Source organism: Sorex fumeus, unplaced genomic scaffold (assembly GCF_029834395.1).
Source record: "Sorex fumeus unplaced genomic scaffold, SorFum_2.1 ptg000009l, whole genome shotgun sequence".
NCBI lineage: Eukaryota > Metazoa > Chordata > Mammalia > Eulipotyphla > Soricidae > Sorex > Sorex fumeus.
In genome coordinates this window covers 12,225,211-12,252,110 of record NW_026606066.1, presented here as the reverse complement: position 1 = coordinate 12,252,110, position 26,900 = coordinate 12,225,211, and the positions used below count along the sequence as shown (strand labels likewise).

General features: G+C 38.2%; 1 protein-coding gene across 1 annotated transcript in view; it reads left to right on the top strand.

The window, feature by feature from the left end:
- PLA2R1 (phospholipase A2 receptor 1) overlaps positions 1–26,900 on the top strand; it is a 153,907-nt gene that overhangs the window by 76,987 nt on the left and 50,020 nt on the right. The window contains exon 13 of the mRNA XM_056110442.1: positions 11,511–11,680. Coding sequence (XP_055966417.1) covers positions 11,511–11,680 — 170 coding nt within the window. The remainder of the gene's footprint in view (positions 1–11,510; positions 11,681–26,900) is intronic.

Here is a 26,900-nt window from a genome sequence, read left to right as displayed (position 1 = left end):
ACGTTACTGGATCTGCTCGAGCAAATCGATGAATGATGGGAGGACAGTGACAATGACAGTGACTGGACTTGGTTCAGGAGCCTGACCAGTGAAACACATTTTTGTTCATTATAATTAAGATATTTTCATCAAAGGAAAAATATATATATACACATATTTATAAGCATTAATTTGAGGGCTACATCCAGTGGTGCTTGGGGCTTACTCCTAGCTCTGTGTTTAGGGATCACTCCAGGGGTGACTATGTGCAATGTCAGGGATCAAACCAGAATTTGTTTTGTGCAAGATCAATGCCTAAACCCCTATAAGGTCTCTCCAGCTCCAAAATAAGTCCAATTATTTCATCTGTTTTTATGTCTTATTCTCTTTCCGTGTGTGTGTGTGTGTTTGTGTGTGTGTGTGTGTGCGTGTGTGTGGAGAGAAGTAGTACCTCTTCTTACCTTGAGCGTCTGTCAGAGACTAAAATATATTTTTTATTGGTAACCTGGCAATAAAAGTCACTCTAGAATCTATTGACAAAGTAATTCTTGAACCCTTGAGAGGTACCATGCTGTGCTTCTCATTGGCATGCTGTACAAAAGAAGTAAAAGGTGTGTGATTGTAAGGTATTTCTTACAGATCAGATTCTAAAGAAGTAAGAGTATATAGACTCATGAAACAAATGAAGAAGGTGGAATAAAACAATACATGGGTAAACTTTAAATGAATTATAGATAGCAAGCTACCCATGATCCGAGGAATACAGAAATCTGTGATCCAAGTGATCCAAGGAATACAGAAATCTGTTAGAGTTCAAAGTCTTCCTTTTCTAAAAGCATGCTAGGCACTTCAAGTAAATTATAGAAGATATCTGAAAAAAAAACTCTGCTCTGTTCCATTTTCCCAGAAGTTGGTGATAAGAGGATGCTGTGAACACTTTAAAGTTTTTCATTGATAAACTATATTCAATAGTTTATCTGATGTTGGTTCAACTCTAAAGCAGAACTAGGACATAGTTAAGATTATTTTCATTCCATCCTCAATCTCTTAGCTTACCCAGATGTCACTGGCATGCTGCTCCAGTCACCAGCCTGGTCTCAGGTCTCTCTCCCAGGCAGTTAATTTGCATGGATACAACTCTACCAACACATCTGTGTCGAAAGAAGGGGCTTCATCAAGAAATGTGCAAGTGAAATAAATGAAGGGTCTCATATTCTTGATTTTCACCTACCCATCAGCTGGGAAACAAAGATCCGTACTGCTCTTTGAGTGACAATGCATGGTCTAATATTTTTCCATAGTATCTTTGGATCAAGAAGAATGGATAATAGATGAAAAGTCTCTTAGGATTTAAGAATGTCCACTAGCAACTTTGGTAATCATTTTCTTCCATTACTGATTTCCTGTTTGAGTTAAGACACTCCCGTCATTCACCAGTACCCAAGCTTGTAGCTGCTAATTGATTTTCCACTCTTCTGCACAATTGAGTGACAGGTTTGATGGGCACAATTAGAACCACCTGCTACAAATTACTCCTTTTGTTATTGGGCAATTGCTCCTGGTCTAAGACTTTTAACACTTTGTGGAATAGAGAAGGGGAAGAAAAACAGATTTTCACTGATGAATAAAAATTTTATTCGCTAGGTCTAAAAATTAGAACATTTGTTAGACTTAGTTGCTTTGATTTCAGCCAAAGTATGAATGCATTTCTTGAATCCCAAAGTTACTAGAGATCATCGTCAAAATACATGTAGATCAAAGTCTTGTATCAACTAGCCATGGAATATTTAATATAACATTATCCAGTGATCTTTAATTCTGTAAATTTACCAAAAGTAAAAAAAAAAATCCTGCAACAGCATCTCATGGGGTGGGGTGCTGGTTAACATCTGGTAGTTCTCATGGATTGATCTTACTCTTTGCTCAGGAGTTTCTTTTAGCTCATATGGGGTGCTGGTATCCAACCAGCCACCACATCCCCGTACTATCTATCTAACCCCAACATCTAGTTTTTTTCTAGCTTTTATTGTGAATTCTATTGAAGCACTTTCACAATTTTGCCATTTTTCATCTGCCATATCTCCCCCAAATTTTGCAGTTAACATTTTATTTTCAATTGGGGCCAGCAGGCAATGTTTAAGGTGGGGTGGGGGTGTGTGTGTGAATCTGTTGCATAGATCAAACTCAGAGTGCTCTACTACTTGAGCTATATCCCAGGCCAGGTTAGCTTTTTCCATTATGGTCAAATGTACCTAACATAAAGTTGATCATTTGAAATATTTCTTTCATATTGTGGTTTTTGGGTAACACCTGACTATGTGCAGGGATCTCCCCCAGCTCAATGTTCAAGAGCCACTTGTGGAAATGCTCAGAGGACCAGGTCATGCCAAAACACCAATCTGAGCATCCAACATATGAACCGGGTGATCCAGTCCGTTGAACTTTCTCTCCAGCACCAATTCTTTTAAGTGAGTTTAAACAGTTTAGTGGCATCAAACACATTCATATTAGTGTGTAACTAACACCACCACCTATATCCAGGCCTTTTTTGCATCTTCCCAATCTGAAAATCTGTGCCTCCGATGTGTAAGACCCTGGATTTCATCCCCAGTCCAGCACCATTTAAATAGAGGGTTAAAGGTGCTTGCTTTGTACATGGCAGAGCCTGATTTAAGCCCTGGTACTGCATGTGATCCTCCCAGAATCCTTCCAGGAGTAATCCCTGAGCACAAAGTAAGGAGTAAGCCTTGAGGGCCACTTGATGTGACCCCTAAAACAAAAACAAAATTAGAACTCCTGGTTTCCCTTACTTTCCACCTCTGGCAAGATTTATTTCCCTTGTTTTAGTATCTAAACCACATCCTTAGGATCCAAAATTTTTAATCTTTGTTATGTATAATTTTTCTAATTCTTATATACTTGGGTCCATATCCAAGAAACTATTGCTAAATTAAATACCATGATATTTTATCCCTGTTTTGTCTAAGAGTTTTATTATTCTAACTTGTGCCTTTAGGTCTTTGATACACTTACAAAAAATTAGTTTTTGTAAACACTGTAAGGCAAGTGCCATAACTTCATTCTTTTAAGGTGCAAGTCTGGTTTTCCCATTAACATTGTTTAAAATCTTGATTCCCCCACACCCCAATGAACGGTTTGAACATGCTTTTCAAAAATTATTTGACTATGTATTTGAGGGATTATTTATGGACTTGCTCTACTTTACTCCATTAGTTTATGTGTATGTCTTCATGCCATGGTTCTGTTTTAATTTGTTTGGTTTAAGGTCCACATTCAAGCAGTTTTCTAGGTCTATTCCAGTTTTGTCCTTGAGGGCCACTCTTGGCAGTGCTCGGGACCTTGCTGTGCTCAGGATGAAACCTGTACTTCTGCAAGCAAAGCACATACTCAGTCTGTTAAACTTTCCCTCTGGCCCAAAGATTAGTGTAACTTGTTAGTAAGTTTATAAATGAGAAACTCTAGAACTTCCAACTTGGTTTCTGTTTTATTTTAAGTGCAGGTCACATTTCAAATGAATTTTAACATGTATTTTGCTATTTCTGTAAAACTTATCATTGGGACCTGAATAGGGACTGAATTAAATCTGTAGAACCCTTTCCATAGTAGACCATTTTAACAATAAACCACAAAATCTTTGAACTTGGGGTATCTTTTAATTTTATTTTTGTCTTCTTTAGTTTCAGCAATGTTTTGTGGTTTTACCTCTCGGGTTGTTTTTTCTAAGTATTGTTCTTATTTTGTTCTTATTTTGCTATTATAAATAGCATTTTTATAGTTTCTTATTCATATTATCATTAGTATAACAAAATGCAACTAATTTTTCTGTGTTGAAATTGTATCCTGCAATTCTGCTGAATTTGCTTATCAGTTCTAACAGATTTTTTAATTTTTTTTGTAGAATGCAGTAAACTTTTATTTTTAAAAAACCACATTTTGATTTGTCTTCAAATTGTACAATAAGAACATTCTTGTCAATACAAATTAAAGCAAGTTAGAAGAACATAGACTGAACAGAGAAAGTACACCTCCATTCGTGCCTCCTTCCAGTCAATAGCGCTGCTCTCCCCAGAGGGCAATGTCATGATGAACAGTATGGTGCTTCTTTTCCAGTATTATTTCTGAGTATTGTAGCATTGCATTGCATTGTCCTCCTGTTGTTCATCGATTTGCTCAAGTGGGGACCAGTAATGTCTCCATTGTGAGACTAGTTGTTACTGTTTACGGCATATGAATATACCATGGGGAGCTTGCCAGGCTCTGCCGTGCGGGCAGCATACCCTCAGTACCTTGCTGGGCTCTCTGAGGGGGACGGAGGAATTGAACCCAGGTTGGCCACATGCAAGGCAAATGCCGTACCCACTGTGCTATCACTCCAACCCATTTCTGAATATAGAGTATGTGTATATCCAAAGCTATATTTCTTTTAGAGACTTTTGCAAGAAACAATATTGACCAATTCAGCATGTTTAGTTCTTTAGAAATGCCATCAAGAAGATCTTGTGATAATAATCATTCTGTTGACTTCCGTTTTAAAACTAATGATATTCTCGCTAATCTGTTGTTTATTTTTCTAAGAGAAAGAAATTTATTGTTTTTATATTCATTCAGAAAGAGTCAGTTATTTGAAAATATCATTTAAAAATGTTAAAAATTGTGGGGCTGGTGCAACAGTGCAGCAGGTAAGCCCTTGCCTTTTTTGTGGCTGGCCCAAGTTCAATCCCCAGTATTTAATGTGTCCCCCAGCCTGACAGACATGATCTCTGAACAAAGAGCCAGGAGTTGTCCCTGAGCATCACCAGGTGAGGCTCAAAATTAACTAACAAAAATGGAATTATATAAGGGCAGGAGACACTCAGATTTAATAACAAATACAAATGCAGCTTCAAAAAAATACTAGTAATTGCATTTACTGGAAGAAATACAACTGTAATTATGAGTTCAAAACTAGTTCCTAATAGTTTAAAAACAAAACCTTAATTTAGGGATTAGAGATATAATTGCATCATTTTTAAAATTTATTTTAATATAAGAGTATTGCTATTTATTCAGTCATTGATTAGGCTGATTGAATTGGACATGAACTCCACCTTACTTTTTTTTCTTTTTATAAATTTATTTACTGAATCACCATGAGAGTTACAAAGACTTCGGACTCAAGTCTCGGTCATACAATGATGAGACATCAGTTTCTTCAGCAATGCCCATTCTCCCCCCACCAAAACCCCCAGTATACTCTCCATCCCACACCCACCCCTACCTGTGGGGCAGATGATTTCCACATTACTCTCTCTCTCTACTTTGATTAAATTCAGTATTTTGACACCAGATCCATCATTATTATTTGGGATTTTACTCCAACACTCAGATCTGCCGAAAAGGCAACCATAGACAATTTGTTTTCTATTGCTGATTATGAATAACATATGATATCGCACGGCCACAGTAGTGACTGCGCTTTTGGAATTTTAAAACTTCAACAATTAAATCTGGAGGGATTTCTGCCCAAACCTGCTGGGTTCTGAAATTTGTTCCTGAGTCTCTGGGATCATGGACGTTAAGCAGCTTGATCAGGAGCCAGAGAGGCCATTCGTGGGTGGCAACTCCAAGTCTTGTTGGGGAGGAGACCCATGAGACCCCGTGTGTCTTGTCACTGCGGGTGCAAACCTGACTGTTCAATGGCCTCTGGAGGATGGCAGTCACTGAGATGCCAGGGGAAACAGGCCAAGGCACAAAACCTATTCCCACCTGGAGTGGTCAAGCCCCAGTAACCTACTGCAGGAACAGGACGCATTTCTGCCAAAAGCCTTTGGGTTCCAAGATTCGTTTCTGAGTCTCTGGGATCATAGCCGTTAAGCAGTTCGATTAGGAACCAGAGAGACCATACCTCCAATTATATAGCTGAGCTGGAGGTGGTTTGTGGGTGTGTCTCCCACATATCTAACTTTTGGCTGTTTACTTCCTTGGTAAACTTTGCCCCACATTTTTGGGGTCTGGCCAAAGGCACAGTAGCAATTTGGAGGTATCTAGAAATATGAAGGCATCATCAGGCTGCTGATGTACTCGTCTCACAGGTACAGATTGACTTGCTAGCGGCACCATACTCCAATGTAATCGGCATTATTAAACGGTTTGTAAATTGCGGTAAATAGATAGTGCAAGAAGTAATGTGAGTGGAAGATTTAATTTGGCAGACAGAAGGTGGGACAAAGTTATTTTAAAAAAATCAAAGATTTTTCCAGGTAAAAACTTCTGGGAAGACATGGTGCTCTTATCATAAATTTTACTTTACCTGTCTGGATTTAGAAATTTTAAATTTGTTGTTTAAGATTACACTTTTGACATAGAAAGATTGCATTCATCTGAGGAACTTAAAGTAACAAAATAGGAGACTAACACCCAAGAATGGCCGAGATTAGTACCAGGAGTTTTGCTCCATGGCTTGGAGGCCAGCCACACATGCTAGGGGAAAAGGCAGCTCAGATAGAGAAGGGAGCACCAAATAAAGCTTGCTGAAAGTAGACTATAGACCAAACATGATTGCCACTCAATGCCTCTTTTGCAAACCACAACACCCAAAAGGAGAGAGAGAACAGAGGGAAATGCCCTGCCATAGAGCCAGGGTGGGATGGGGGGAAGGGAGGTGGGAGGGATACTGGGATCCGTGGTGGTGGGAAATCGGCACTGGTTGAGGGATGGGTATTTGATCATTGTATAATTGAAACCCAAGCACAAAATTTGTAAGTCTACAACTGTACCTCATGGTGTCTCACTAATAAAAATTTTTAAAAAATATTACACTTTTGAGAGATGTCAAAGTTGCATTTGTATTTGTTATTAAATATAGGTGTCTCCACCCTTATATAATTCCATTCGATGCCTATTTTTTTTTCTATTTTTTTATCACCAGATTTAAAAAATGCCCAAAATAGAGAGAGTATGGGGGGAATTGTCTGCCATAGAGGTAGGGGATAGTTTGGAAGGGGAGCGATACTGGGGACATTGGTGGTGGAAGATGTGCGCTGGTGGAGGGATGGTTGCATCATAGATAAAAACTATCCAAGTATTTTTTCTTTTATTTTTTATTGAATCACCATGAGAAACAGTTACAAAGCTTTCATGTTTGAGTTTCAGTCATATCATGATAAAACTCCCATTCCTCCACCAGTGCACATCTTCCACCACCAATGTCCCCAATATCCCCCCCTTCCTGACCCTCCCCTGCCTCTATGACAGACAATTTCCCCCATACTCTCTCTTTACTTTTGGGCATTATGGTTTGCAATATAGATACTGAGAGACTATCACGTTGGTGCTTTATCTACTTTTAGCACACATTTCCCACCCCGAGTGATCCTTCCAATCATCATTGACTTAGTGATTCCTTCTCTATTCTCCACCAGCTCATGAAACAGGCTTCTAACTATGGAGCAATATTCCTGGCCTTTGTCTCTGCTGTCCTTGTGTCCCAGTACTTTTGATAAAGATAATTATTTTGTGAAGTTACTTCCAATGTATTACTTTTATTCAGTCTGTTGTTTTAGGTAATACAAACACAGTCCTTATTAATCCTTCTCACACTGCTGTCTGCTGAGGACCATGTCATTCTTAGACAGGGAAAAAACTTTTTTTCCACCTATATACTTTAGTAGGTAAATTGATGAAAAGATGTTATATTCAACTAGAATATTTAAATAAATTTCTCCTTAGGAAATATATACTTTTGAAATTCAAAATGCTTATTTTGAAATGGGAAAAATTGATATGTACCAAAGGTTTGTTTTAATATCTTTTTAAAAATACATTTCAATACCCAAGTACACTAATACCCATACTAACACCCAAGGACAGTAGAAACAAGGGCCAGGGAACTGGTCCATGATTTGAAGCCTGCCTCAAGTTCTGGGTAAAAGGCAGTTGGGATCGAGAAAGGACTGCTATGATAGGTGGAAATGATCATTCTGGATAAGAAGTGAGTGCTGAAATTGTGTAAAGGAACAAACTAAATGACCTCTCAGTACCTGTATTGCAAACTATGATGTCCAAAAGGAGAGAGAGAGATTAAAAAAAAAGAAAGAAAAGTGCCTGCCATAGAAGCAGACCGGCAGACTGACTGGGTGATGGTGGCAGAAGGGAAACTGGGAACACTGGTGGTGGGAAATACGCACTGGTGAAGGGATGGGTGTTAGAACATTGTATGACTGAAACCCAACCATGAACAGCTTTGAAACTATGTATCTCAGAGTAATTCAATAAAAAATTAATACTTCTTTTAAAACTACAGAAAAAACAAAAATATTTTTAAAAATACATTTTTAATTAAAATTTAATATTAGCGCCATGACACCATGAGCAGTATTTTCTTGACAAACTGATGGAAGACATATTTTTCTTGCTTACACTTATTTGGGGAGGAGTACTAAAAGTTCACTCCTAACTCAGTGCTCAGGAATCGTTCTTGGCCAGGCTCTGAGGACCATATGTGGTGCTGAGGATCAAACCAGAGTTGGCTGCATATAAGGCAAGCACCTTACCCTCTGTACTATCTCTCTAGACTTTTCTATTTACAGAATTGATTTGAGCATTCTATTTCTGGTTCTACAAATTATTGCCCTATACAATTTGACTTCATAAGTAGAAACACCCAAGAAAGATATTTTATCCTTTTTAAAAAAAGATAACATTTTTACTGAATTCTTTAGAAATAATTTCCAGATCATGCTGGACAAGAACTGAGTGTTAAAAGTAGGTAAAGGGATATACATGATAACCTTTCAGTATCTATATTGCAAACCACAATGCCAAAAAGGGAGGGAGGGAGGCGGGGGGGGGGGGGAGAGAGAATGAGAGAAAGAGAGAGAAAAAGAGAGAGAGAGAGAGAGAATAGAGAAAGCAATTTGAATAGAGGTGCCTACCATAGAGGTAGGCTGGTGGCGGGGAGATGGGATTGATGAGAGGGAAACTGGGGACACTGGTGCTGGGAAATGTACACTGGTAGAGAGATGGGTGTTGGAACACTGTATGACTAAAACCTAATAATGAACAGCTTTGTAAGGGTCTATCTCACAGTGATTCAATAATATATGTGTATATATACATATTAGAAATATTGTTCTGGTTTAAAACCAGGGTAAAACCTACACAATTAACTGCATTTTGCCCTTAAAACATCTCGTTTGATCTAATTGACCTCGGTAAAACCCAGAAAAATGCTAGATATGGTAAAACTACTTTGGCATATTCCCAAACAAATGATTTTAAAGCACAGAACTAAAATGATTTTAAAAGGTCATTTGATCTATTACCATAAGCCAGAGTTTTCAAACCTTCCTCGTGTTGAAACCAAATAGCCAGCCACAGTAAAGAACATTAACTCTGCTCTTGCTTCTTTCTTAGTGGGAAACAGATACTCAAGAGGTTGTCTAATATTATCCAGAGTTAATTTCTTCCAATATATAATTTTAAAAACTGATTTTGCTGAATAGCTTTGTTAACAATGCCATCCTCTGAAAGAAACAAGGAAAATTAGAGTCCTATTTAATTTGAAGTTTTTAAGATTCAATAAATGACTCCTATATACAACTACTTGCCTATGATACACTTGCCAATTCATGAAGCAGAAAATTTTTATCATTTTGAAAAATAATAAATCAAGACAAAATAGCAAAATATAGTAGACTAAATAGCCCTAAGATGAAGAAAGAACAATATAAAATATTCTCATGAATAATGATACTGGAGCCTAGGTTCACAGATGAAGCAATTGCTGCCAGTATTGAGCAAATGCTGTAGTATAAGGAATTAGCTACACATTCTGATGTTAGGGCAGTATAGTTAACAGGCCAGAGTATCTGTGATATAGGGTCTTGCTGACCTTCTAGCACTGCAATTTCAGGTACCCACTGGTCATGATAGTTATGCAACTCTGACTGAAAGAATGAAAGCTATGTTATGAGAATATGGACAAATGGAAAAGTAAAGAAAATTACAATAGCATCTAAAAATATTTAGCTCGATAAATTTTGCCTTCAAAATACATTTATATAAAGTTATGTTACTACTTCAGTATGGTTAAAAATGCTCTTCTAGGCCAGAGTTATAGTACCGGGTTTAAGGTGCATGCTCTTCATATAGTTACCTGAGTTAAATCCCCACCACTACATAGTCTCCCAGCAAAGAAAGTGAGTAGCCCCTGAGCACTTCCAGGTATGTATGGCCTGATTAATAGGTAAAATAGTTTTCTAATTTAAAATATGTGCTATTTATATCAATAATTTTATCTGCAGAAAAATATTTACAAAAGCATGAAGAAAATCAATATGCTCTGCAAAAATGGATACCACGAATGCCTAAGATCACTAGCTGTTGCTAGTAATGTTTGTAAAACAATGAAAATTTTTACCTTTCCATATTTCTTTTCTCTTTCCTCCCCCGTATGTTTCAAGAATCTTCTATTCTTGAATGACCCCAATGCTTTTGTTTCCATTAACAAGTTAAATATCCGTGGCAAAGAAAAACATTCAAAATTGAATGTTTTGAATTGAAAAAAATTGAAAAGTCTAAACTTACTTTCCCCTTTGGTTTCCTGGGTAATTTTATCAGGCTTCTCCTTTCTCATTGTTTCAGCTGACCTGGCAAAAGAAACTATTAAAGATATTCCAAACTTCACATGTATTGAAAATAAATTTTTCAAGATCCTTTTCAACTTAACTTGAAATTTCAATGCTAGTTAAATTTTAATATTCACATATTTCTATTAGTTATTCATGTGAAAGCACATTGCAAGTTTTCTAGATTCTGTTTTTGGTATATTCATACTGCTAAGAGGATATTGCCACCAATCAATAGACACTAATTCATTCCATTATTTGGGGAGGGGGAAAAGCGGATGTTCTTCCTTGGATTTGTTGCTAGGGTTTAAAATTTATCTTCAGTGAATATGTTTCTGTGAGAACGTTTGAATATGCCAAGGAATCCATGTGCCCGTGAATAAAGTAATTTGGAAGAGGTACAAATGCTACTTACTCTAGTCTGTATTTCATTCTCAACAGGCGAGGATAGTAAAGTGTGAATGTACATTCTTGACTGGCAGATGCACATTCAGAAATGCATAAAATCCTTTCTGCTGCCACCTGCCAACGTCCACCACACACATATTATGGCATATAATGCGTTGTGTGACCAAATTACAGGCACTTGATGTGCAAGGAAAGTATTTCTGGCTTTAAGGACTTGGTTATCGATCTTCTGAAACAGAAACTGGACTCCATTGTTTGAAAGAAATAATCCTGTCAGTGAAAATCAAATTCTCTTAACTTGTTTGTTTTGGGGAATCATCCTGATATTTGACATTTAAAAATAATGTCCAGGGTCTTTGTCCATTTTTCTGCTCCATCTTCTGAAGAATTCATGAAAATACTTACTGGTACTGTTCTATGAACCTCATTCTGTTTTAATAACATTTTTATATTCCTGGAAAATAAACATAACTATTTCCGTTCTCCCTCTTCCAGATTTGAACAGGCTTTTATTACCAGTTTGATCAGTAGTATGGTAACAACTGAAGACAGTTATTTTTGGATAGCTCTTCAAGACCAAAACAATACAGGCGAATACACTTGGAAGACTGCAGGGTGGAAGTCTGAGCCGGTGCAGTACACACACTGGAATGCACATCAGCCCCGTGAGTAGAAGGAACTGTAGAACTATATTTGACATCACTGGTCCCTCTTGGATATTTAGCCTAAAATTTCTTCCATATTTTGTTCCTCTTCCTTTGATTCTTCTTTCGTGTTTTCTTAATGCTAAATCAGCTAAAGCAATTAGAACAGGTTTCCAGTAGGTGAAAGGTGAAAGGTTTTCTTTTGGCAGAGGGGGCGAGGTTTAGAGGACTCTTCCCAAGCCACATTCAGGATGTCCAGGCGCTCTTCCCCACATTTCTCAGCCAACCAGGCCTATGAGAGGTGAGAGGTGAGAGGCAGTGCTACTCAGGTCCTGTGCCGGAGTCATTCCAGTGATGTTCATAGTCCTCCAGGGTCAGACCCACAAGGGCTCAGTGTTCTCTGGGGGGGTGCAACATTCAGGGGATTATGTAATGTGAGAGATTGAACTGGGGTTAGCCACATGTAAGGTATGTCCCTTAATCCTGTACTCTCTCTCCAGTCCCCGATTATTTTTAAAAGTTTAATCCATGTGAGTTTTGGTGTTTTTTTTTTTTTTGACAGATTCAAGGTGTAAATTCCTGGCTCAAAATCACACATGCCTATAGAATCAGAAGTGAAGGCAGTTTACTAACAGAGCATCAAAATACATGTGAGAAAAACCAATATTACTGAAAAGAGAAATAGATGAATATACTCTTATAGTTGAAGTAGTTAACAGTCCTCTATCATAAATGAATAGATCCAGCAGGCAGAAAATCAGTAAGGACAAAGTTTAACTCAATAGCACCATCAGTCAAATATGTATAGTTGACATCCATAGACTTCTTCATCTAACAACAGCAGATTATATGTTCCCAAACGCACAAAAACATTCACCTAGATTGACCACATTCTTAGTCATAAATCACAGCTTAACATATTGAAAAGAATAGAAATCATACAATATCTACTCTCAGACTACAAAGAAATTAAACAGAAAATCAGTAACAAAGACAGAAAAATCCCAAAATACACAATGAACAATACATATCCAAATAACATGCAGGACAACAGAGAAATATCAAGAATTTTAAAAGAAAAGAGAGAGAAAACACAAAGTACTGATTGCTTAAATGAAAGACTGGACAACACTACAGATTCATGAATATTAAAAAGATGGTAAATGAATATTATGAGAAATTAACTCAAAATTTGGCACATAAAATATACTGATTCCTTTAAAGACATAGCCTGCAAAAAAATCACAAATAAATGTTATCTAAATTTGCCTAAAGCTACAAAATAAATTGGATTAATAAGTAATAACATTCCAAAATAGAAAGCACTAGGCACAGATGGATTCACTAATTCTACAAAACAATCCAGGAATAAATTTTAACAGTTCTCTACAGCCTCTTCTGGAAAATTAAAGCAGCAGGTAGGGCTCATACTATGATGCAAGATTACACTAATATCAAGATCTGACAATGACATTATTAGAAAATAAAGCTGTCAATGAATATTTCTCATTAACATGTATTGAAATCCCTGATAAAATATTAATAAAATTAATTAAAGTATGAAAAAATTTTACACCCATTGGCAAGTAGAACTTGTCCAAGGTATTCAAGGCTGGTTCAGCAACCAAAAATCTGGGCCAGACAGATACAGCAGGTTGGGTAATTCCCTGCGTGTGGCCCAAAACCCAAACAACAAACAGAAAGTATAGTCCATGGGAGTATGATGATGCAAGCAGGTCAATCTGTACCTGTGAAGCGAGTGCATCAGCAGCCTCATGGCACCTTCAGGCTTCTAGATACCCCAAAATTGCTGCTGTGCCTTTGGCCAGACCCCAAAACTTGGGGCAAAGTTTACCAAGAAATTAAACGGCCAAAAGTTAGGTATGTGGGAGAACACACCCACAAACCACCTCCAGCTCAGCTATATAATTGGAGGCAGGGCCTCTCTGGTTCCTAATTGAACTGCTTAGTGGCCATGATCCCAGAGACTCAGAAACAAATCTTGAAATCCAGCAGCTTTTGGCAGAAATGCGTCCAGTCCGTGCAGTAGGCTATCGGTGTGGGCCACACCAGGTGGGAATAGGTTTTGTGCCTCGGACTTTTCCCCCTGGTGGCCTGGTGGCCATTATCCTCCAGAAGCTACTGGACAGTCAGGTTTGGGCCCGCAGTGATGAGACACCTGGGGTCTCACAGGATGGGGGTGGAACCGGCCCTTTCCAGCCCATGCCAACAAGACCCCGAGTCTCCGTCCACGAACAACTGGTCTGGCTCCTGATCAAGCTGCTTAATGGCCATGATCCCAGGGACTCAGAAACAAATCTCGAAACCCAGTGGCTTTTGGCAGAAATGCATCTGGACCGTGCAATAGGTTACTGTTGCTGGGCCACCACAGGGGGAAAGGGTGCTGCCTGCTCCCTCTTGGTGGCCTGGTGGCCAGCATCTTCCAGAAGCCATTGGACTGGAGGTTTGGGCCCACAGTGACGAGACACGCGGGGTCTCATGGGATGGGGGTGGAGCTGGCTCTTTCCTCACCGTCCCAACCCTGAGTCACCGCTCACAAACGGCCTCTCTGGCTCCTGATCAAGCTGCTTAAGGGCCATATTCCCAGAGACTGAGTAACAAATCTCGAGACCCAACGGCTTTTCACAGAAATGTGTGTGGGCCACAAATCTCTGGACCACCCCAGGTGGGAATAGGTTTTGTGCCTTGGCCTGCTCCCCCTTGGTGGCTCGATGGTTGCCATCTACCAGAGACCATTGGACAGTCAGGTTTGGGCCCGCAGTGATGAGACACATGGGGCCTCACGGGATGGGAGTGGAGCCGGTCCTTTCCTCCCCACCCAAATGAAACCACGAATTGCCAGCCACGAACGGCCTCTCTGGCTCCTGATCAAGCTGCTTAATGGCCATGATCCCAGAGACTGAGAAACAGATCTCGAAATCCATCGGCTTTTGGCAGAAATGTGTGTGGGTCACACAGTAGGTTACTGGCTCTGGGCCACCCCAGGTGGGAATAGGTTTTGTGCGTTGGCCTGCTCCCCCTTGGCAGCTCGGTGGCTGCCTTCCACCAGAGACCACTGAACATTCAGGTTTGGGCCCGCAGTGACGAGACATATGGGGCCTCATGGGATATGGGTGGAACTGGCCCTTTCCTCCCCACTCTAACGAGACCGTGAGTCACCGCCCACAAATGGCCTCTCTGGCTCCTGATCAAGCTGCTTAATGGCCATGATCCCAGAGACTCGGGATCAGATCTCGGAACCCAGCAGGTTTTGGCAGGAAAAAAATCTCCAGATTTAATTGTTAAAATTTTGGAATTTCAAAATTGCGCAGCCACTACTGCAACCACGTGACATCATATATTATTCATGACCAGCAATAGAAAACAAATTGTCTACTGTTGCCTTTTCAGCAGATCTGAGTGTTGGGGTAAAATCCCAAATAATAATGGTGGGTGTGGTGTCGAAATGTTGAATGTGATCAAAGTATAGAGAGAGTGATTTGGAAATCATCTACCCCACATGTAGGGGGAGGGTGTGGGATGAGGGCATACTGGGGTTTTTGGTGGTGGAGAATGGGCACTGGTGAAGGTACGGGTGTTTCATTGTATGACCAAGACTTAAACTCAAAAGCTTTGTAACTGCTTTCACGGTTATTCAATAAATAAAATTATAAAATTGGGGAAAAAAAGTATAGTCCATTACATTAATAGGCTAAAGAAAAAGAATCACGTGATTATATCAATATATGTAGGGGAAAAAATTAACAAAAACCCAACAGCCATTTGCATTAAGAATTGATATTAGAGGGGCTCTTTTTATAATTGACATAGAACATATACAGAAAACACACACCTATCATACTAAATATGGAGAAACTAAAAACTTTCCCACTAATATTAGGTATAAAAAACTTCATCTCCAGTTATTTATTTTGTTGGGGTTGACGCACACCCTGCAGTCCTCAGGGCTTACTCCTGGCTCAGTGCTCATTCCTGCAAAGCTCAGGGGAACATTCATGGTGCCAGATATTGAATCTGGTCAAATGTTTGCAAGGCAAATGCCCTACTCACTGTACTATCACTCTGGTCCCTCTATCATTGATTTAAAACATTTTACTAGGAATCCTAGTTAATAAAATAAGAAAAGTAAATAAAATTAATACCTATTGTGAGAAAATAAAACTTCACAAAAACTTTGCGATTGCGAATGTAGAAAAATTAAAATCAATTTTAAAAATGCCTGAAACAATAGTGATTATAGAATTGTGAGATACAAGACTAATGTACAAACTAAATCACTTGTATGATTGAATATTGGCAAATTCATATAGGCAATGAAAAAGTTTAATTTAAAATAAAAATCTCAAAATAAAATAATATAAAAAACTCATTACTCCTAATATCCCAGGAAATTAGGTGCTAAAGTATAAATTGACAAATTAGGTAAAATATACATGAATAAATCTAGAAAATCTTTGAGAGACATCAAATAACTGAATATGTGAAAGCTACTGCATAATCATGGATAGGAAGATTTTGGGGTCTTCACAAATTGGTCTATAGATTCAACACAAGCACAATTAAAAGTCCAAGTAATTTTGTGTACAACTGTAAACAGAATATAAAGTTTTTAAGAAACCAAACATCTAAAATAACCAACACAATATTAAAAATATAGAACAAAGTCAGAGATGAATGCTACCTAACTCCTATGCTCATCAAAACAGTGACAAAAACAAATAGACAAATCAGGAGTTGGAACAATAGTACAGGTATTAAGATGCTTACCTTGTATGCAGTCAACCCCTATTTGATCCATGGCACCACATATGCCTCTCCCCTATATATGTCATTCCTGAGCACAGAACCAGTAATACTCATTGAATCACCAGATGTCACCCAACTCACCATCCCACCCACAAAGTTGCTACAACTGGACATCAACATGCGAAAACAAAAATGACGAAAGGATTTAGAAACAAAGCCAATGCTACGCTCAAAAATTAACTCAAATTGGATCCTAGACCTAAATGAGGTGCAAAGTTTTAGCAATGCTAGGGGATAACATAATAACCTAGATATTATGTATTTTAAATGACTTTTAGATATTACCCCATAGTATCAATTAATGAAGATATAATTGATGATTTGGACTTTATGAAATGAAATACTTCTGCTCTGAGAAAGACAATGTTAAGAGAACAAAAAAAAAAATGCTGAAAGGAAGTATTTAACCAATCGTCACTGTCACTGTCACTGCCCTCCCGTTGTTCGATTTGCTTGAGCGGGCCCAGTAACATCTCCATTGTGAGACTTGTTGTTACTCTGTTTGGCATATCGAGTATGTCACAGGAAGTTTGCTCAGCTCTACCGTGTGGGCGAGATACTCTCGGTAGCTTGCTGGGCTATCCGAGAGGAGCAGAGGAATCAAGACTGGGGTCGGCCCAGATGGCCAACTGATAAAAAAAAAAAAAACCTTTTGTATGAAGAGCTATTAGAACTCAACATAGAAAAAAATCCCAATTTAAAAGTAAAAAAATATTAAATATAAAATATATAAGTGTCAAGATGTAAATAAAGATACATTGAAAATAATGTCATTAGGAAATTAAAAATTAAAACAATGAGATTCCATATATGCTAATTATAATTAACAAAAATCAAAAACACGGACAACACCAAATGCTGGCAAGGATGTTGAATTGCAGGAATGTTCATATATTGCTGTTGGGAATACAAAATGGTATAACAACATCAAAAGAGAGCTTGACATTTTCTAGTAAAGTGAAACATGCTATTACTATTCAATCCATCAGTCACAGTTTTTGCTATTTACATAGATGAGTGGAAAACTTAAATCCACAAAAAAAACCTGCACATGGATTTTTATAGATGCATTATTCATACTTGGCAAAATTTGAAAGCAATAATAAAGATGTTCTTCAGTAAATGAGTGGATAAATATACTTTGGTACATTCAGACAATGTATTGCTATTTAGCACTAAAAAGAAATAATTAAGCCAGTAAAAGATATGGAGGAAACTTGAATATATAGTACTAAGTGAATAATCCAATACAAAAGGGCTACATATTGTACGATTCCAAACACATGACATTCTGGAAAAAGGAAAACTGAGACAATCCAAAAATAGTACCAGGGAAAGAGGGAAGGAGGAGTAATTAAGCAAAGCACTAAGTGCTTTTCAGCCAGTGAAACCAATTTATATTTATATATTTTTATTTTAATAATTTTTAATAATTATTTACTTAGGGGTTTTGTGCCACACCCAGAGATGCTCAGGGTTTAATCCTGGCTCTGCACCAAGGAATCACGCCCAGCAGGGTTCACGGGTCCTGGGGAATCAAACCTGGTTGGCCCCATGCAAGAAAAAATGCCCTACCTGCTGTACTGACACTCCAGTCCCTTATATTTATATATTAACTACAATGGTGTATATGTGTCATTATGCATTTTCCATGCCCATACAAGAGGTAAACCCTGATGTAAACCATGGGATTTGGATAAAAAACGATGTGAAATGAAAATTAACATTCATTTTAACCAATGTGGTACCATAGTACTGAGGAATGTTAGTTGGGGAATGTTAGAAAAGAGCATAAAGGAACTCTGTATTCTGCTCAGTTTCGCTGAGCTCCTGAAATGCTCTAATATATATGTATATATATATATATTAGATTTTTATTTTCATTGTACTTTTTAAAGACACTTGCTAGGTAAAGTTAAGACAAATTAGATCTTTTGTGTTTAAGCATTGGTTAGGAACTTTGTGTAGAAAAGGATACTTTGCATAGCTCTAAACCAGAAGCATCACAATTCAGTCAATAAACAACCTTCTCATTCAACAAATATGTCATTGTTATTAAAATGAAGAGAATATTAAAAATCCCATGTCACATTATTGCTGCAAAAATGCAGTTATCATTTCTAATATACTTTGGAATTTTGTTAGGAATGTCTATACCTGTCAAAATAAATTAATACATTTTGAGTAGACAAAATTCTTGGTTTTTAATGTTACCTTCCTTGGGGCATATTTGGATGTCTAAAATCTGGAATTGAAGCAGAGTTCCTTGTCATTCATAAGTTTCTACTGTAATTTATTTGAGTGGCACTACTCTTTTTCTTTTTTCCCTGAAGCAAAAATAATACAGTGATGCTCAGTTTGGCTGCTCATGCTGATTGACATTGAATAAATTGTCTCTGAGTAAGATGAAAATGTAAATCTTTTTTGAAGAAAATGGCAATATAAAAGCCCCTGTGTTTCCTTTTTTTTTTTTTAAATTGCAGTTTGCAGAAACACCACCCTAAATCACAATTTTTTCCCTGCCTGTCACAAAAGAATCCATTAGTTTGGTCCCATGTCAGAAACTTAATCCAACCAAGACAGACTATATAAATTGACCACTGAACAGTCAGCTTTCTGCTTTCTATAAACTAACCCAATACTCTGTCCCTATGTTTCACTATCAAAATATTCAATCTATTTAATAGAGGAATAGTTATGCCATTTCATATAACAGATTTTAGACATCCATATATTAGGGTTTTCAAATAGTAAATACACATATATACTGCAACGATACACTGTTATTAATTTATAATCATTATCAATTAATGGGCTTCAATGAATGCCCTAGCCAATCAGGGCATTCAAGCCCAATACATCAGGATCCTCCGTGAGCTGTATTGCGGATTCACTACCAGGATCTCACCATTCTACAAAGAAGTGATCGTTGATATCAAGAGAGGGGTGCGGCAGGGTGATACCATTTCACCGAAACTCTTCAGTGCCACCCTCGAGAACATCATGCGGCGACTGGAATGGGAAGGAATGGGAGTGAAGATAGATGGTCAGCAACTACACCACCTCCACTTTGCTGATGACATTGTTTTAATAACACCAAACATCAGCCAAGCGGCACAAATGCTAGCTGACTTTGACCGTGAGTGTGGAAAGGTAGGACTACAGCTGAATCTTACGAAGACAATGTTTATGAGAAACAGCCTTGTTCCTGACGCCCCATTCGCTCTCAATGGAACGACCATCTCCGAATGCAACAGCTATGTGTACCTAGGTCGAGAGGTCAACATGACAAATGACCTGGCACCCAAGCTGCGCAGGAGGAAGAGAGCGGCTTGGAACGCCTTCAAGAACGTCGAAGAAATAGCTAAGAGGACAAAGAACCTCCAGCTCCGGGCACATCTCTTTGATTCCACTGTTCTTCCTGCATTAACATATGCCTCAGAGACCTGGGCCCTACGCAAACAAGATGAGAACGCCATTCAGGTCTCCCAAAGAAGAATAGAAAGAGCTATGCTTGGAATATCACGTTTCACTCAAATGAGAGAACGAATCCGGAGTTCTGACATCCGTCGACGATCAAGGATCAGGGATGCTGTCTCATTTGCCAAGGTGTCGAAAATCAGATGGGCTGGTCACGTAATGAGATTTAAAGACGACCGTTGGACTAGAGCTGTTACTGATTGGATTCCACGGGATGTCAAGAGACCGCGTGGCCGCCCACCTACCAGATGGTCAGACTTCTTTGTCAAGGTCATGAACGATCGGTTTGAGGCCCTCCATGTTCCCGGAGTGAACAGATGCCATTGGGCTACACTAGTACGCGACAGGGACTAATGGAGACGTTACTGGCGCCCGCTCGAGCAAATCGACGACTAACGGGAAGTTAAGTGATTAAGTGATTAAGTGATCAATTAATAACTTATCATCAATGTCAATGTTTCTATACTTCCACCCACACTTCAGCACTACCCAAATTTTTATAACAAATCCAAAGCACTGTATTATTTTATCCATGACTATTTCAGTATTGTCTCTAAAAGATAGTTTTTCAGAAACATAAACATAAAGCATTTAACACACCTTAATGCAATTAACTATAATTCCATAACACCTAAATCAATCAACGCTCACACTTTGAAATGACTCAAATATATAATAATGTATTTTCTAGTTTGATTCAGGATCTAAAATACCTTCACACATTGCAATTTATTGACTGATCTCATAAGGCCTATTTTATAGCACAGCAGTTGGGCATTTGCCTTGCATGCAGCCAACATGGACGACCCGAGTTCGATTCCTCTGCCCCTCTCGGAGAGCCCGGCAAGCTACCGAGAGTATCTTGCCCGCATGGCAGAGCCTGGCAAGCTCCCTGTGACGTATTCGATATGCCAAACACAGTAACAACAAAGTCTTCAATGGAGACGTTACTGGGCCCGCTCGAGCAAATCGATGATCAATGGGAGGGCGCCCATTAATTAATTTAATAAATTAAATTAATGGCATGAAATTAATTAATGGCAACTGACATTACAAAATATGGGAAAATGAGACACGATATGCTCTGAACATATATACAACCATCTATTAAATATATTTGTAATGTCACTTGCCATTTAATCTTTCGATTTATCTTCCTTGATAACTCCTTTTTAATTTATTTTAACATTAATTTTGGAGGGGAGCACATCTTGCAGTGTTCAGGGATCACTGCTGATAGTACTTGGGGTGCCATATGTGCTGCCAGGTATGGAATCCAGGCCTCCTGCTTACAAACCAAATCTTCTGACCACTGAACTCTCTCTCCAACCCTTCCTAAATATTTTTTGGTTCTGGGGACCATAGAGATAGTACAGCAGATAGAGTGCTTGCCTTGCATTTATCCTACTGAAGTTCATTTCTTGGTAACCAACAGGGTACCCTGAGCCACCACCAGAAGTGATCCTTGACCAGAGAGCCAAGGATAAGCCATGAATGACTCCAAGTATGGCCCCAAAACCAAGAAATTAGGCCCTCCCGTTGATCGTCGATTTGCTCGAGTGGGCCCAGTAACGTCTCCACTGGAGACTTTGTTGTTACTGTGTCTGGCATATCGAATACGTCACGGAGAGCTTGCCAGGCTCTGCCATGCGGGCGAGATACTCTCGGTAGCTTGCCGGGCTCTCCGAGAGGGGCGGAGGAATCGAACTCGGGTCGGCCATGTTGGCTGTTTGTAAGGTGAACGCCCTACCCACTGTGCTATCGCTCCAGCCCAAAACCAAGAAATTAAAACTAATAATTTTTGGTTTGGGGGACTAAACCCAATTCATCAAGAGAAGAATGTGTTCTAGCAATGAATTACATCTTACGTCCCTTTCTTAACTTTTATTTATTGATAAAATGAGTTTTTCTATGAAGTTTATGTAGTCCAGATCTTTCTATTGTACTCTCATGTGTTATTTAATGTGTTGCTCTATCTTTTTTATTTTTCCTAAAATTGACTTTAAAAAAAACATAGAATCACAAGCCTGAACCAACATACATTTTATTTTGTGTGTGCATGAAAAATATTTAGTAGATGGTTGTATATATGTTCAGAGAGTATTGTATCTCATTTTCCCACATTTTGTAATGTCAGTTGCCATTAATAATCAGTGTCTAAACCTATTCATTCATTAGGGGTTTCTTCCATTGTAGGTTATTTCTATGAAGTCTATTTCTCTCAATCTTTTGGTTTCTCTAAGGAGAGCCCGGCAAGCTACCGGGAGTATTCGATATGCCAGACACAGTAACAACAAAGTCTCCAATGGAGACGTTACTGGGCCCGCTCGAGCAAATCGACGATCAACGGGAGGGCCTTTACCTTTACCTTTTTAGAGTTTTGTAGTAAAGACCAAAGAAATGCTTAATTCTTTTCTTTTAAAATGATTATTTGTCATTGGCATCCTCCAACACTATCTTACTCGGATTTAGAAGATTTTAAAACACTACAATGAAGTAAGACTTTTAAATGTACTGCACATATCTAACCCATTGCAATTATTTTTGTTTTAAAGGATAATTTGTCTTTCTTAAGTCCTTTTAATATAATACTAATTGTCTGTAATACCTTTTTTGTTATTGGTGTGACAAAGGGAACATTTTTGTTCTAGAGACCTAGAAACGCCCATTTCTTAAAAAACAAAAAGCTGGTTCAACTAAACAGGGAGAGTATTAATTCCCTATCACACAAGAATATGAGTGCTTGTTGCTTTGTTATTATTCTAAGCTATTTCAGTGTATAGAACTAGAAAGTTTGCGTATGTGTTTGTGTGTGTGTGTAAGAATGTCTGCTTCTTTAGTTAAAACTGATACATTCAATTCAAATTCAAGACCTTTTTACTTAATCTGTCATATATCCACATTTCTTTTCACACTAAAATTTTTTTTATGCCAAAACATCAGGAAATTACACCTTTTTCTTATAAACCAATAACAAATGAGAGTCTGGCACTTGGTGTTTTAAGGGCAATAATTATTCAGGTAAAACAGGAAACCCAGTCTTGATTCCCATTAATTAGTAGCACTAATTAAAGGGAAAGATGATAAATAGGGCCTTTCTTATTTAGAGAGTAGCTAATATATTAGAAAACAAAATGTCCTTTGTTGTTAGATTTAAATATTCAGTATAAATGTAGGCAACAATATGATAAAAACAAATAAGTAATTTCATCATTGTGAAGGTTTTTCAAGTTAAATTTATTTTTGTTAAGTGTCTGAACAGAAAAAAAAGGAACACTTTCTGATCTCTATGTTTGCCTTATCACTCAAACTTGTAATAAAAGATCTGCTTCTAGACAGATACTACAATAGAAAAGGTGTGTTGTTCATGTGTTTTTGGGACAAGTCTAAGGCATATTTACCTCTCAAATTGCCCTATGTTAATGGGATCCATCTGCCAGTGACATGGAATTTTGTGGTCCTGATAGAGCAGGTCAGATCTGTTTTCTCTATGATACTCTATGTACACAAAATGACGAAAACCCTTTGGCAGGTGTCCAGGTTGGCTTATCCACAATATTGCTCATCAGAGTTCTGGAATGAACTGCTACTAAACTGAGGACAAATCTGGGCACACCTCTTAAACTCCATTATCTCTTATCATATTTCTTATCATAGGAGGTAAAATATAACAGTTCATATATATTCAATGACAGGCTCTGGCCACTTGAAGGAGAGAAAAAAATGACCAGAGGAATACGGGGTGCTCTATGGAAATGATGAGGCAAAACTTGAGGTGAAGATTTAATTATCCACTCAGTGTTTTTCTTCAAGTTATTTATTGAATGCCTTGACATTATCTCACAGTAGACCCCATATAAATCTGGTTTCAAGTCCAAATCTAATTCTGACTCCCCGTATGAACTTAGGAATTTACTAAGCTTCTGTGTCTCAGTGTTTCCTTTAGGAAACTGTAAATATTAATAACTGACACTAAGTTGTTTTTAACATTTTTCAATTAAAAACATTTCCCCTTCTTTTTGTTGCTGCTGGTGCTGTTTCAGTGACCAGGATGCATGCTTTGGTTGTAGTGTTCGTACACATTTGGTTGCCAAGTTACGTAAAGGACAGACTTTGTTGTGGTGCTGGAAATCCCACTAGTACATTGTATGTATTTCCAGGGATCGAACTCACAGTTTTATACATGCAAGGCAGGCACTCTACCACTGCATTATTTCCCCATGCCGCCCCTAGAATTTTTTTAATTAAATAGAGAAACCCATATAAAATGCTAGCTACAGGAACAGAAAGCTGCACGGCACTTAAGAACCCCCAGTTTGTTGTCCCACTGATTTACTTCATTTTTATTCTTGAAGAACAGGAGGAAAAAGAAAGGGGTGAGTAGGGTTAAGACCAAAGAAGTAAGAATTTGACTAGTCTGACTAAAGAATAGAATGAGATTTTCCCTCCAATGGGAAATGAGTTATCAAATTTGCAAACATTTTCTCTGGGAGAAAGACTACTTCTGCTCTCTCCCATGTTCTATTATTATTTGGCTTTGCAAGCATCCTCACGATATAGGTTTATAAATTCCATTTATATCTCCCTTAGTCCATACTCCCTTTATTATACCACTTTACAGCTTCTTTGGGGCTGAGACTCTAAAATTTGGGTCAAATATTCCATTAAGTTAACCACTTTAGAATACCAATAACACTCCTGCAGCACTTTTCATCTTCATAGCTATTCACAAACATCTCCTTCTTCCTAATGAAGATGAGTGGAATATCTATAATGTCTAAAACCAAAGCTATTTAATCATTGTCTGATGTGGAAAAGTAAGACAAAATGCAAGACCAACAAAAAAGTATATTGCATTTTAAACTTGCTGATTCTAGCCTTTTTAAAAAAATTTTTTTGAACATGCAGGCAGATCTCATGCCATGAAATCCCAGCTTTTAGACTGAAAACAGTCATAATAAGAACAGTAGCAACATCTTAGAAGTAGTTTTAGTCCTTCGATCTGTCAGGGTATTTTAAACACAGGGTATTTAATAAACACAGGGTGTTTTATTTGGCTTTCATGAAAGAAAAGGAAATATTACCCCCATATTTTAAGGCAAGGTTTTTTCATGTGTGTGATTAAACTGCTCAAGTTTATTAGCCTGCTCAAGCTTAAAATGAAGAAATAATACTAGAATTAGAACCCTGGACCTCAGACTGAGGTCAAATGGTGATGGGAAAGAAAGGATGCAGCAATCAGGCAAATTTCATGCTTTAATTCCCCCTTCAATTGCAGCAACTTCATTTATGTATCTTGTTTGTGGATTCCACTCAGATTTTCAGTTTGATTTTATTAAACTTTTACTGCACAGCAACCCCTGTTTTTGATTTGGCTCTATTGTAACTGCATTTCAAAGTCATACTCAGTAGACCTGCAAAGCTCCAGTCATGGCTGGGACAGCTACATGATGCATTCTCTCCTTACTGATGACCTTCAAGCTTCCTTCTTTAACTTTTTTTTTTTAAAAAAATTTATTAGTAAAACACCATGATGTACAGTTGTAGACTTACAAATTTTTGTGCTTGGGGTCAGTTATACAATGATCAAGTACCAGTCCCTTCACCAGTGCCCATTCTCCACCACCAATGAACCCAGTAGCCCTCCCACCCCCCTATCCTATCCCCCCCACCCCACCCCACCTCTGTGGCAGATCATTCCCTTTTGCTCTCTCTTTTCCTTAGGGTGTTGTTGTTTGCAAAAGAGGTATTGAGTGGCCATCGTGTTCAGTCTATAGTCTACTTTCAGCACGCATCTTGCATCTCAAGCGAGTCCTCCGAACACTCTTTACTTGGTGTTCCCTTCTCTCTCTGAGCTGCCTTTCCTCCCATCTGCTGCCAGCTTCCAAGCAGTGGAGCAGACCTCCCGGTACTTATCTTAACTATCCGTGGGTGTTCGTCTCCCATTCTGTTACTTTATATTCCCAGATGAGTGCAGACTTTCTATATCTGTCCCTCTCTTCCTGCCCCATTTCACTTAGCATGATACTTTCCATGTAGTACCACTTGTGTACAAATTTCATGACTTCATCTTTTCTAACAGCTGCATAGTATTCCATTGTTTAGATTTACCAAAAGTTTCTTTAATCAGTCTTCTGTTCTCGGGCACTCGGGTGTTTTCCAGATTTGGGCTATTGTGAACAGAGCAGCAATGAACAAGTGCAGATGTCATTTCAACTATACTTTTTTGCCTCTCCGGGATATATTCCAAGGAGTAGTATTGCTGGGTCAAATGAGAGCACAATTTCTAATTTTTTAAGAATTGTCCATACTGATTTCCAAAAGGGCTGAACCAGTCAGCATTCCCATCAGCAGTGAGGGAGAGTCCCTTTCTCGTCACATCCACGCCAACATCGATTGATTTTGTTCTTTTAGATGTGGACCAGTCTCTGTGTGAGATGTTATCTTATTGTTGTTTTGATCTGCATCTCCCTGATAATTAGTGATATAGAGCATTTTCTCATGTGCCTTTTAGCCATTCGGATTTATTCTTTGACAAAGTTCTGTTCATGTCATCACCACATTTTTTGATGGGGTTGGATGTTTTCTTCTTGCGGGATTCAACCAGTGCTTTGTATATCCTTGATATCAACCCCTTATCGGATGGGTATTGGGTGAATATCCTTTCCCATTCTGTAGATTGTCTTTGTATTTTGGTCACTGTATCTTTTGCAGTGCAGAAGCTTCTTAGTTTAATATAGTCCCATTTGTTTATCTCTTTTTCCACTTGTTTGGTCAGTGGCATGTCATCTTTGAAGATACCTTTAGCCTCAATATCGTGGAGGCTTTTGCCGACCTTGTCTTCAATGTATCTTATGGATTCTGGTCTGATGTTGAGGTCTTTAATCCATTTTTATCTGACTTTTTTACATGGTGTTAAGTCAAGATCTAAGCC